The 14095-nt window shown below is 40.8% G+C and overlaps 1 protein-coding gene across 1 annotated transcript in view; it reads right to left on the reverse strand.

The window, feature by feature from the left end:
- Positions 1–14095, reverse strand: part of MDN1 (midasin AAA ATPase 1) — a 164956-nt gene that overhangs the window by 75531 nt on the left and 75330 nt on the right. Inside the window, exons 35-43 of the mRNA XM_077812817.1 lie at positions 12870–13067; positions 7455–7663; positions 6195–6317; positions 5179–5376; positions 4959–5066; positions 3016–3204; positions 1252–1341; positions 869–1129; positions 373–643 (exon numbers count right to left, since the gene is read on the reverse strand). Of these exons, the coding sequence (XP_077668943.1) occupies positions 373–643; positions 869–1129; positions 1252–1341; positions 3016–3204; positions 4959–5066; positions 5179–5376; positions 6195–6317; positions 7455–7663; positions 12870–13067 (1647 nt within the window). The remainder of the gene's footprint in view (positions 1–372; positions 644–868; positions 1130–1251; positions 1342–3015; positions 3205–4958; positions 5067–5178; positions 5377–6194; positions 6318–7454; positions 7664–12869; positions 13068–14095) is intronic.

The following is a 14095-nucleotide window of genomic DNA, read 5'->3' on the forward strand; positions in this document are numbered from 1 at the left end:
GCACAGGAGTCCACCCACACCAAACTCACTGAAGTTCTGGGATTCTTGATTATAAGCTCTTTGAGTCATGAGCTGTCCCTCATTACATATTTGTAAAATATCCAGTACAACAAGACCCTGATTTTGGCTGCTGCGCAGTACCATAGTACATTTGTATAATAAAACAAATCTGAAGAAACCACTAATAAAGAACCTTTCTAACAGATGAACTGTGTGTTACATATGCAGAGTTCATAGCAGCTTCAGAGATAAGCAATGAAAAACCAGGAATCATTTTCAACATTTCATTAGATCTATAACTTGGCACAGAGATGTCCATACCTGGAATATTTAATTTTCAGTGCTTTGATTTCAAATAAGCTCTGTACATACCTGCTTTTGAATAAGAGTTTATTTTGTTGTTTAGTCGCTGGATAAGTGCAAGTATTCCCTCTAGTTTGTTCACCAGTTCAGTTGTGACACTTCTACTCCCTTCACCCAGAGATTTGGGTTTAAAGTTAAGGATGAAACTGCTCCAAGCACGCAACACAACTTCAGCATCATCGGGACAGATTTCAGTCAGAAGGAGACTGTCCCTTATTAGTGTCCTCACAGCACTCTCCACTTTCTCTAGTAGGCACTGCCATGGCCGAATGACATCAACCTGCAACATTAAGCGGTTACTATATCCAGACAGCCATAGTATATAGATTCTATTCAGTGCTTTAACTCTAATGTCACAACTACTATATATAGTTGGATAAACTTTAGTTGGTGTTGGTCCTGCTTTGAGCAGGGGGTTGGACTAGATGACCTCCTGAGGTCCCTTCCAACCCTAATATTCTATGATTCTATGAAATTACCTCCCATCCCCAAAAATAATGTTTACCTGTTCAAATCCACCTAAGAGTTCAGTTGTATCCATAGCACTGTTCATTGCCATAACCTTTAATCTATGACCTGTCAGGTGAGCCAGAAGTTCAACAAGGCTGGTCTTCCCAACAGCTGCAGGACCCACCAATATTACCATCCAGCCCATATGCACACATTTCATTATGGACTCAAGGGACTGCAGGGAATGATGTAAAAGAGACAGACGTCTGCAAGGGGGAGGAATATAGTTGCCACGAGCAAGAACTGAGTAGCCAATCTAAAAAGAATTAATAAAAACACTTAAGTATGTTGATGGGGGGCGATGAAGGCAAGAGAAGGGAAAATGGAAGCTCAAGTTTACGGTGATAAAAAAAATCACCTCTTTTTAATTTATCTTACCTGAACATTATAAGGAGTGATGAGAAACTGTCTGGTTCCCCTATATGGATTAGAATTCTGGCCAAAAACATCCCTGAATATGGAAATGACCTAAAATAGCCAAAAGAAAGGTTAAAAAAAGATGAATCAGCCTAGATTTCTACAGTGTGGGGATTATGTTTTATTTCCGTAGAAATTTTCACTGTGAGCTACCCCAAAGCGCTTTACCAACTTATTCATGGTTTATTCAAAGGGATCATTTCATCCAGCAATGAAATGCTGCAACTGTTTTGCAGCACTCATCAGCAATTCCACAAGTCCTTCAGACTTAGCAAATCATGGCTTCTTATCACAGAACATGGAACACAATTTTATACTACCAGTACCTCTTTTCTTTAACTGAGTACAGGCAGAGAAGCCAGCCAGTAAAGCTTCTGAAATAGCATATAGAAAGAGACAATGCGGATCAAGGAAAGGGGAAAGAATGAAACATAAGGGAAAAATGACCAAGCAGCTATTTGGCACAAAAGTTTAGTCTTATGGTTTGATAAATTTTCAGTCTAGGTTGTTTGGTTATTTTTATTTAAACTGTAATGAGGAAAATGAAAGGAGTATTAGAGAGCAGGAGGAGTCTGAGTGGTATAAAGCTAACCCAAATAAATGAATTTTAGGGGGGACTTAAAGTAAGTAAGTGGGTTTGCTTGGCATACTGAACAAGGGAGACAGTTTCAAGCCTGGGGAGTGGCGTGAAAAAAGGCACTGTCAAATGGGAGAAGACATAGGGTTCAATAAAGCCAAAGAAGCTGGCAGAATATAATACAGAAGGGTGGTGGTAGACGGCGACAAAATGTAAGTAGGGTGACACTGTACAACACATTCACGTTACAGATAATGGCTTTGAAGGATGCAGAAACGAAACAAAGCCAGTGGAGGAAAAAACAACAACCTTGCAACATTAACTAAGTAGATTACACTACTCACCCTCCCTCCCACAGCTGTCGACCAATTGCTACTCAATTCCTAGATCCTTCCACATATCATTACTAATTTTCTTCCCAACTTCACAACCTTCGGTCCCCATCCACTCATGAAATTCAGGTCATTCCATAAGAACGTGTAAGGTATTTTTGCATAAATACTGATATTTAATAGATGACCTGAGAAACGTTTTATATTGTTTTGCCCTTGTAAAAGTATTTTGCTGCTGCCAGTAGCAGAGAAGTAAGGGTGGCAATGCCATACTATGCCACGCTTACTTCTGTGCTGTTGCTGGCAGCGGCACTGCTTTCAGAGCTGGGCATCCATATATGTGCTTGTATGGTGGGAGCGAGGGGCATAAACAACTACAGATACAAAGTGGGGGGACGGGGAGGCGGGATCAACGTTTGAGAACCACTGTCTTACACGAATAGCTTTAGAAACAATAGGTATTTCAAGAGGAAATTAGGAAAAGGTACATGAAGGATGTCTGAAAATTTTCCTTTGTGTGCAACAGTAATTTCTACAGGAAAACTGTCAAATATCATTGCATTTACATAAAAAAAAAAAGGAGTACTTGTGGCACCTTAGAAACTAACCAATTTATTTGAGCATAAGCTTTCGTGAGCTACAGCTCACTTAGCTCACGAAAGCTTATGCTCAAATAAATTGGTTAGTCTCTAAGGTGCCACAAGTACTCCTTTTCTTTTTGCGAATACAGACTAACACTCTGAAACCTGCATTTACATAGGCATTACTGGAAACATGTAACAATCAAGGAACAGAAAGCAAGGATGTACAGCTCACCTTCTCTTGGTCTTCTCTGGTTCTCATTCTTTCACCATAGACCAAAAATACATGTTGGCCTGGATCATAGCATCCTGGTGACTGATCAACAAGTATCAGCTGACACCAGCGGAAAAGATCACGCAGGTTAAATTCCCAGGGTCCTCCTTTCTGTCCCCACTTCTTGAGAGCATTAACCTCTTGATCAATCTGGAGAAAGCAGCAGTTCAAAATCTTTTTATTTCACTCACATATGCAGTCATCTTAGAAATATTTTTAAAAGCCAAGTAGACCTGTGTCATTAGGCTCTGCTCACCTGATGTAGAGAACATTGCCAATAGGAGTTAGGAGCCCTGCTCACTTCATTGTCGCTGTCAGGAGCCATCTGGGGTCTGTTGCCACCAGATTCAGCCCACCCAAAATGAAGGTGGTCTTTTATCTCCTAATGACCTAACATCTTAGTCATTGCATGAACTCACATTTCTTTTGCAATCTGCCAATATCCTTTCAGTGATATTCCACCACATAATAATTCTACATAAGGCATATAATTAGGCATGGAAGGATTAAATTTTAATCAGTAATGCCAGTAAACATTGATTTAACTGTACACACACAAACTAATGAAAAAAATATTTCCATCAATAATCAAAATTTACAGATAGGCAAAGAAAGAAAAATGCTGCTTGAGAACTTAAGAGTTGGATTTAAGGATATTTACTTCGGATATTTTGATATGTGATGTTGACAATTTGTGTTTTAATGGTTATAAAGGTTTAGCTTTTTGAATCACAATATTTACTGTCATTTACTAATTATTGTGTACCCAATCAATATCCCAATAAATTCCCTCAACTGTGAATATTTGATAAAAATAAAAATAATGGTTAAAACCTATAATTTTGTGCAACGGTGAAAATTTAAATTGATAAAAATTGAAAAAGTGCTTAAACTAAACATCAATATTGTCTGTTGAAATAATAAAAAAAAAATTTAATGCAGCCAAGTGCACAATTAATATATATTCTTTTATCTCTTCATACTTTTCTTGGCTTTAAAGGTCAGCTATTTTATCTCTCTCTCTCTCTCACACACACACACTTACAAAAGAAAAGCCCCCTCAGATAAAATTCTTTCAGTGGACTTTATCACAATGCCAAGTTTAGTAGAATTGACAGCTTGGAGAGTAGATGTGCTCCTTCCCCCAGTCTCCTCAGATATGGCCAAACAGGGATAACTATCTGTTTTAGAAGCAACTCGATAAGCACGCCAAAAATCTTATCTTTGTTTGTAAACCAGTCCAACCCCAATGACTCAGTGGAGGGGATTCTTCTGCAATAAAAGTCTTTGAAATTAGACTCATTTGAATTAAACTTTTACAATGTACTGTGGATTTAGAAAAAGTAAGTTTGAAAACGTTTAGGACACTAATGTGCAGAACAACAGGCCTTAAGCCCTAAACAGAGCACTTCTATGTCTTGAGGCACCATAAATTAGAAGCTATTAAATGCCTGTTAAAATAGACTAAATTCTGGATGTTGGTTATCTCTGTATCTATTGCTAAAAGGATTTATCCATTATGGTCTTCTCTTGTGATTGTAACTGATCATCCCACAAATATACTAAAAATACCCTGCATACCCACAAAAGCCTCTATTGCTCAAAATACTTCAATTTCTACTTTTCCTAGAGTATAGTCCTTTTCACAGCATTCTATGATAAATAACAGCCTTAAATCCAGAAACAGAAATGTAACTCAGTTTTGTAAAAACAAAGCTTTGGTTTTCCCTCATGTTTCTAGAATAGCCCACACTCAGTGAGAACAATTATTTTTCAAATTCACCTGTCAGCATTGTCACCCCAAAACTACCCTCTGTATTTTTTTTTAAACGTTTCTCACTCATTCTGCCTACCTCAGACAACTGTTTTCATCAGTACAAATCTGAAAAGTAAACATATTTTACCTTGTTATTGAAAGCAACCATTTTAGCAATAATATTTTTGTCGATGGCAGGAAACAGGGTATTCCCAATGAACTCCATATCTGCAGCTGTAAGTGGATCGACATATACCTGCAGGACCAAGAACACATGGAGGAATTTATGTAGTGTGCATGTGGGTTACATCACAAGAAGGACACAAAAAAGAATCATAGGCATAACCTGAAATGAATGCATGACTTGCCTGTGTAAATCTATTAAGAAAGGACTTGGGCAGCCCCTTTCTTCCACCTCCTTGTCTGTAGGGATTCTGGCATCCAAAGATCTTCGTCTTCTTATGTTGCACATGAAAACTCATCCCTAATTCTGGGATGTAAATCTCTGCTCGGTGATCAAAGCAGGCATTTAGTCCTTCTAATACAGACTGAGAAGCCAGATTCAACTATTTGAAAAAAGAAATAAGATGAAATAATGTTGTTCAAAAGTGGCCTCCACTTTAGCAGGCTATAATTTAAACACAAATGTGATTCAACTTTTCTTGCCTGTCCAAACATGATCATACATGACTATCCACAGCTAACAAATCCCACATTATGGCACTGCACTAGTGGATAAGGTAAGGTTTTTCTGTTCTATTTACATTCTTTTACAATGCCCTCACCAAGGTATCTGAGCATGATTGCATTATAGATGTCTATTTTCAAGCATTCATTTTTCCTTTTGAACTATTTTCATGCTACTCCTAAATCCACAGATTAAATGTTTTATCAAGTAAATAAAGTTAGTTGAGATATTTATGTTACACAAATGCTTAAAAATTGTGTTTCGCACAACAGAGGAAATTAGGGTGGGTTTGTTTTTTAATATACACAAATAGCTAAAGACACAATTTCTTTTCAAAACATCATACTTAGTATAACTGTAGTCCAGGTCTCCATGAGGAATGCATACTTTGCTACATACAAAACATTTTTAAAAAGAAATAACTTGCAGTCAGTTTAAGGGTAACATTTGCAAAAGTGCTTTAAGCAACTTAGGAGTCTAAATCCATTTTCAAAAGTGACTGCAGACTTTTAGGAGCTTAACTTTCATTGAAAGTCAGTGGAACTAGGGGCCTACGTCTCATTTTCAAAGATGATTTAGGCACTTCCAACCATGTCATTTAGCTGGTTGTGAAAATTTTACCCCAAACACCCATAAATCACCACTTCTCTTCTCCTAAATATTCCCATTTTATCGGTTTGCCAGACTTGCATTCACCTCATCTAATACAATCCAGTGTCCACCCTTTAATGCTGCAAGCAGGGGTCCATCACGCCAGGCAAATTCTCCTCCCTTTCCACCTTCCACAGGCAAGTCTGTCCCAAATAAATCTGTCACATCCTTGGGGAAACAGAGGAAGAAAGCAAAGATTTAAAACTAGATAAAAGGTTACCAGATTTCGAGCTTGCTTTGCATTTTTGCTTATTTTTTAAAAGCTAAGATCTAGTTATGCATTTAAAATTGATGATAGTTAAAAGAAGATATTCTACATTTTCCATATTGGGACTTCAGTCACCAAATACAGTATGCAGAACAATGCAAGAACATGAATGTCAGCCTCCAACAAAGGCTATGACTACCCTAGAGAGCTTACAGCAGCACAACTGCACTGATGCAGCTGCACTGCTGTAAGATCCCTGTGTAGCCACTCTAAGGCCTGGTCTACACTCGGGGGGGAAACTGATCTAAGATAACGCAACTTCAGCTACGAGAATAGCGTAGCTGAAGTTGACGTATCTTTAGATCGACTTAGAATCACTTACTTTGCGTCCTCGCAGCGCGGGATCCATGTTCACCGCTCCCCCGTCGTCTCCACTTCCCCCTCTCGCCGTGGTGGAGTTCCAGAGTCGACGGCAGAGCAATCGGGGATCGATTTATCGCGTCTACACTAGATGCGATAAATCGATCCCCGATAGATTGATCACTACCCGCCAACCCGGCAGGTAGCGTAGACATGGCCACAGTCAATGGGAGAGAGATCTCCCATCAACTTAATTAATCCACCCCCAACAAGTGGCAGTGGCTATGCCGGCGGAGAAGCTCTCCTGCTGACATAGCACTGTCCACGCCGGCCTTAAAATTGACATAAATTATGTTGCTCAAGGGGGTGGCGAATTCATACCCCTGAGCAATATAATTTATACTGACTTCGGCTATGGCTACACTACAGCATAAGTCTTTCAAACAAGTTTGCAGCACTCAAACTATATGCAGCGTACGTGATGATCTGCACATTGTAATCAGCACAGAGCACAGTTTCTGGAAACAACAGCGGCTCTCTGCTCTGTCATGACACTCCACTCCTCATTAGTCTAATCTCAAGACTGATGAGGGAAGCTGGACAATTACGACTCAACATCTGAGTTTACAAGTGTAACCACTCATGCTTCATAAAATAAGAAACCAAAATAATATTTTACATATGGATCTACACATTTTTTTAAAAAAAATCAATTACCGGGTAATATTTTACCCTACCGTTTGCTCAGACAGGTTGATTCGAACAAGGCAATTTCCTGAAGCCTTTGCCAATGCTGCTACTAGACTGGTCTTGCCCACGCCTGGAGACCCCTCCAGCAGAATGGGTTTGTTAAGCTGTAAGGCTCTTAACAGCCTTTGTGCATTCACTGCTGTAGTTCCTGCATTTAAAGCATAATCTGAAACACTGTTCCTCTGAAAAACAGGGCCTAAGATGAAGAGAAAGCAAAACAAAATTAAACCACAGACTAAATATTACAGATATTTAGAATATTTTAGATCACGTTTTCTAAAGACCTATTAACTTGCCAACTGCTTTTTCACCCTACTACAGCGCATGATGGAAGATAGACCAGAAACTAAATTATGTATCAAGCATTTATCCTCAGAAATCTGGCAGACATATTTAGTGTTTAATATTCGGTTTGACCTCAGCGCAGTCTCCATTTGTTCATGCATAATTTTGTGCACACACACACACACACACACACACACCTGCACATGCACTTTTTGCAATGCGTTTTGGACAAGGAATTTTAAAACCTGCAGGCGTTCATGAACCAAAGTGGAGGGAAAGTTTATGAATCTGTTCACACATTGCCAGTTTTGTGAGCCAAAGTTAAGTGCCCTCTCATGCAAGCATTTACTTTACTCTGGTTATAGAACACATCCTGGAGAAAACATTGATCTTCTTGCCCACCAGAAACCTTCACCTTTAGAGCTCACTGTAATTTCAATAGTAAATCACCATTTCTCATGTATGCAAGGTGTTAGTCACTATCCTTCTTTAAAGATTTTGATATTTGTTTCCTAGGAAAGAGGTATTCTCCCCTTTTGGGTGCCAGTTATCCTGTTAGAAAGTAAACCATGTATAACTTTGTATAAGATTCCGTGATTAGATGTATTTATAAGAGCCAGTCACCTAAGTTCCCTCTAAGCTGTGTGGCTTTGCAGCAGCCTATCAAGGGCCACACATGAGCTCAGAGCTACAGTGGGAAGAGGTGCCTCCCCCGCAGCTCTAGCCCCAGAGCTGCCACGGCAGGGAGAGAGATTATTCCCCAGCCCCGGAACTGCCATGGCTGGGTAGAGGCGGGGATAGGCGCCCCTTCCCCAGCCCCAGCCCCAGCATTGCCGTGGCCAGGGAGAGGCGCCTGTCCCCCGGCCCCAGCACAGGTACTGCTGCGGGGAGAGGGCTGGGGGTAGTCCTCTCCCCCACGTGGCCAGGGGGCAGCCTGCACCCCAAGTCCCTCATCCCCGGCCCCACCCCAGAGCCCGCACCCCCAGTTGGAGCCCTCACCTCAACCCTCTGCCCCAGCCCTGAGCCCACTCCCACACTCTGAACCCCTCTGCCCCAGCCCCACTCCCACCACACATCACCTCCATATTGGTGCACATAACAAAATTCATTCTGCACATGCATGGGAAAAATTAGAGGGAACATTGCCCGTCACCATGTTTTTGAATGTTTCAAGTTAGGCACTGGCTATAATACAACAGAGACATGCTCTAAACAGGGATGTCCAATCTAAGGCCCACCAGGGCATTTCATAAGGCCTGCTTCAACACAATACACTAACTGATTCATTAGTATTTTGTCGTCATGATTACATCATTTTAGTTTGCACAAGTGTGCAAATAGACAATACCGTACAATTGAGAAACAACCTATCTAAATACTTATGAAACAAGCTGAACTTAAAATATAACTCAATACAGGTGACTTTAAACTTATTCAAATATGTAGAATCAGTTTGGCCCACACACATTTAGGGTTAGGCTTATGTGACCTTCCTCCATAATCAGACTGGGTACTACTGCTCTGAATTGTGCAATGTTATAAAATAAAAGTTAGCCAAATGAATTATGAGTCAGCACTCTTACTCCCACCACTCTTTTCCATCCCAGCACATTTCTCCTTACTTATAAACACCTGAAAACATTCCATCCTTCCAAAAGAGTGTGCGTTATATGACAAACTTCTTATTTAGAACTCTTCCATTTTTCTTTATATTAGACTTCTCCATTTGTCTACACATTTATTTTTGTTTAAATAAAATCGACATGCCTGCTGCCTAAAAAAGAGAGACTTTACATCAGTAAAGTCACAATCAAAATATATTATCCTGCCAATAACTGGCTCCACCAAAAGGACAGTCTCCAAATTTACAACTCCCATGATGTCACACTAAAGAGCACACAGGCTAAGGTAACACCTCCATCCACTTCTCTTCTCAGTCATTAAAAGCATACACAAATTTAACTCAGACAGAGGCTTCCCCCAAAGAGCTGGCAGCAACTTCTCGTTAAGTGGCGCCGAGTGAAACACCCTTCCTTATTCCCCTGGTCTGCAAATCTAGTTACAGAAACACTATCTTTAATCTCATCAGTAATGAAAGTATGAAGGGAGAGTGAGCTCTTACATAGCCAGACCATATACAGAGCTTCAGAGAAGCCAGCAATCTCCAGTTTGTCTGGACATAGATAAGCCCTTGCAGCATAAAGAGCACAGGTGCAGCATGCTCAGCATAGCTAAACAGGTCAGCTACTGTGTCCTGCACTACCCTAATACCTCTGGTGGACTTCAGAGGTGCATCAGAGTCACCCAATCTAGAGAGTGACAAGGATTGCATGAGGGAACACAGGTCACAACATCCTGACCAGGCGCAGATAGAAAAAAATTTTGACACTTAGATCAGACATTGTAGCAGATAAGGGTCCAAAATAACCCCTGTGCTGCACACCTTGGATTAAGGGAAGGCACAACACTTCATAGCATAGAACCCCTCACCACCACAGATCAGTTCTCCCATTCACCACCAGCATCACCTCTCTTTTTTCTGGGTTGAACTTCAGGCATTTCACCTTGATCCATGCCTCTCAAGCAGACACTGGATAAGCAGAGAGACTGTACTGCCTGGCTTTGATGAAAGACCTAGCTTTTAGCTATCAGCACAATGGGTACTATAGTACCAATCCATTAATGTGGTTTTATCAGTGGCATCAAAATGCACAGCCCACATGATGTATGTGGCCTGCATGACACATTCAGATTGTGCAGAATCTCATCTTTTTTTTTTTTTTTTAATAGGGTTTCTAGTCCTCATGGCAACAGAGATAATCTTCCAAACATGAACTGAATGTAACTGATGCCATGATATCTGCCAAGTCAGAAAAAAACATCCTGAAACAAAGACTCAGGGGTATGAACTTTATTGTCCACTTTTGACCAGTCTAGAGTTGTCAACTTTAACGCACAATGACCACACTTCAATGTCAATATTAATTATTCCATTGCTGATTATTTTAGCAAATGGAACAGCAAAAGGATGGGTGTAAAGCCCTACGGGGAAAGGGAATTAGGAGTTGCTTCAGAGAAGAAAATGCAGAGAGAACAGAGGAGATACACAGAGGGAAGACGGAGAGTGAAAAAGAGAAAAGAAGAGAACGAAAAAGAGAAACAAAGGACAGAAGTAGTTGTGGCCTAAACAGGAGCAGATTTTCCTTTGTAAGCGATACAAAATATGCCAATGACATGCTGAATAAACAGTTCAGTTACTACATAATGGCTGTGTTTCTCCCTTGATCTCTCTGCAAACATCCCACTGATCTTAATGGCACCTCCAATGCTGTGGAATGCTGGGATCATGAAATCCCGAATTCATATCATGTCCTGCAGAATTAAACATGGAATCCAGCCCTCTTCCCTGAGCAAGTCTGAAGAGACAAGAGAGAGAAGAGAAGACAACAAGATGAAACCCTACAAGATATCTTATGAAAACTTCGCGGAATGACATGCGATTTCCCCAACACTGCTGTTGTTGGACTTCTCAGAAAGGAGGGAAGAGATGCTAAATAACCCCATCCACACATTCCACAGTCCATAGACAGCTCAGTATCACCCCACAGTAAACAGCAGGAAAAGGAACTAGTAGGTCTAATAAAGTCATCGAACAGACAGCAGAACTTAGTCGGTCACCAAGAGATCCATCGGCCAAGAAAACCCATGCAGATAGACACTATCATTCACTGAAATAAAACCCTCCAGGACAAGGAAATCAGAAGTTTCAAAACAACATTAGAGCCGCTTCCTCAAAACCTTCTCAGCCACCTTTACCTACAAAAAAGGCTCAAAACCCAAAGGTAATTTGTAGGACTACCATTGTCAAGAAATGGTTTCTTATATAAGGGCCCATGACCGCTTGTCTGACAGAAGCTGCCTAGATGCATGCATCCGATGAAGTGAGCTGTAGCTCACGAAAGCTTATGCTCAAATAAATTGGTTAGTCTCTAAGGTGCCACAAGTACTCCTTTTCTTTTTGCGAATACAGACTAACATGGCTGTTACTCTGAAACTAGAGAAAACAGTTTCACTCAACAACTGACCCAAACTGCTAGCTTGCAGCAGCAACAAGACACCTGGTGAACTTATGTGGTCTTGGTATCTCATAGGCTGTAGGCCACAACTCACCTAGTTCCTCCATAAGCAGACACTAATGATCCCCAATACAGCACATTTTCCATCTACTTTGTGGATGGAATCTTAAATATCAGCTTCCTGTATCCAAACAAAGTAAAATACAATACACCAGGTTGTCCAATGCTAAAACACAGTTCTGTTGGTCTAGATTCCCTAGATGCTATGGTGGGAGAAGAAGAGGCAGATAAAAATAAAACTTTTAGACTTCATTATAGCTGCAGCACAAGATTGCAGAAACTATGCCACAATCAAACTCAGAGCCATGAACGTCACCAGTACTATAGTGTCCCTCCAATTCACCTGTGTACTAACGGGGCACAATGACAACAATGGGAGGAGAGGGGAAGTTTGACTGCCCTATATCAGTGTTTAAGAGGAAAAGAGATCTTATTGTCCTAGCCAGTCCACAAGAAGAACGGTCCAAATATTACACAATAAGAATATCTAGGTTCGCATATCATACTCAGTCCTGTGGTACCCACATACTCTCCCTTGGAATTCTAAGGCTGCAATGGGTCAGTCAGTAAGTCTCTAACAGTGGAGCAATAAGATAGGTTCCCATTCCTTGAGAAGTGGATGGATGAGCACTGCCCATGGCCCAAAGCTAGCAGCTGATCTGACCATGAAAACTGAGATATCATTACACACCAAAATTGAGGTCAGATGAAGTGTAATATGCCTGAAGCAGCCACTCAAAGTAAAAAAAAAATGGTTGCTTACAGATATGGCTTTCTAAAAAGGGAGGAACAATTATATTAGATATGCTTGGAAATACTCTGCAGCGCTTTTATAAAAAGAAAAGAGGTTGTGTCTTTATTTTTAGAACACATGAATTACAGCGTAGTTCCCCACATATCTTGGGGCTAAGGCTAGTACTTGATAAATCATTAAAAACAAAACATGGGATGAATGTTCCCCACCCCACAAAAAAGACTTGCCTCTTGGTATAAAAAATGGATGGACTCCGATGAAGTTTTCCATCCATATAAATTCTCTCTCCTTTGTTCTGTAGTAAATCCTCAGTTCATCCTTCTGATATTCCGTAAGCTCAACAATAGTGCAAAGTTTCTCACATAAGAATTTCAGACATTTTTCACGAGCGGATAAAGCAGTATCAGCAGAGCAAGATGTTGTACCTATATTAAAGAAAACAAAAGGAAGTAAAATAAGATTTCCAACTGCAGCCAGTTGTTTTCATTTCAAAATTCAGAAACACATGGACAGCCAACAGTATAGAAACTGCAGTGCAGTAAACTACAGTGAATGCACAGTGCTGAGCTCAACCAAATACTGTTAGTGAATTCAACAAAGAGACACACATGTATGAAATATAGATCTACAGATACAGTAGCATTGTTTTCCAGAAGGCACAAGGTGCTTGATGTCACATCACAACTGTATTGCTGCCTTGAATTAAAAATCAAAAAGGTGAAGGTTAATCAACCTACCGTACTATAGGTGGGGCAGGGTAACACTGCCTATTATTAAAGTTGCCTCACACTTCCCATTAAAAGATCCTGTTTATAGCTGCTTATAACTACGCAAAACTTCAACAGTTTGGGCTGAAATTTTCCAGGCCAGATGTCTGCTTAAGGCAGATTTTTTGGAGAAATTCACATGCTTATGTTTGTCAGTTTTCAAGTCTGAGGGAAGAAGGGAAACACCCTACAACAGACAAGGAGATAGGAGGAGGGGGTACTGACTGGACAAGAAGATTGGGAGTAGGAACCAGAGGTTGAGAAGCAGGGGGAGAAGAAACAGATCCGACAAGGAACTGGGTCCACAGGAAGAACTGGGACTGATTAGGCAAAGTTACCGGAATGGGGAGACAAATTGGTTGAGAAACCTGGGAGCATGGGGGTGGGGGCAGGAGGAGGAAAGAGAGACAAATTGGATAAGGAGCTGGGAGGGTAGGAACTGGGATTGGCTGGGCAAGGAGACTGGGACTGGAAAGAGAAGCCTGAGAAATGGAAACAGAGTGGGTGGGGCAAGGGGTGAGGAAGAGACAGGACTGGACCAGACACAGGCCAGACAGGTTGGAGGGAGCAGGGCAAAAAGGGATCAAGCTTCGTGAAGGGTGGAGACAGGCAGAAGAGTCTGTACCCACTAGAGTACACTCCCCTCTAGAGCCTGGAACAGAACCCATGATTGCTGACTCTTACAA

Source organism: Eretmochelys imbricata, chromosome 3 (genome assembly GCF_965152235.1).
Source record: "Eretmochelys imbricata isolate rEreImb1 chromosome 3, rEreImb1.hap1, whole genome shotgun sequence".
Taxonomy (NCBI): Eukaryota; Metazoa; Chordata; order Testudines; family Cheloniidae; genus Eretmochelys; species Eretmochelys imbricata.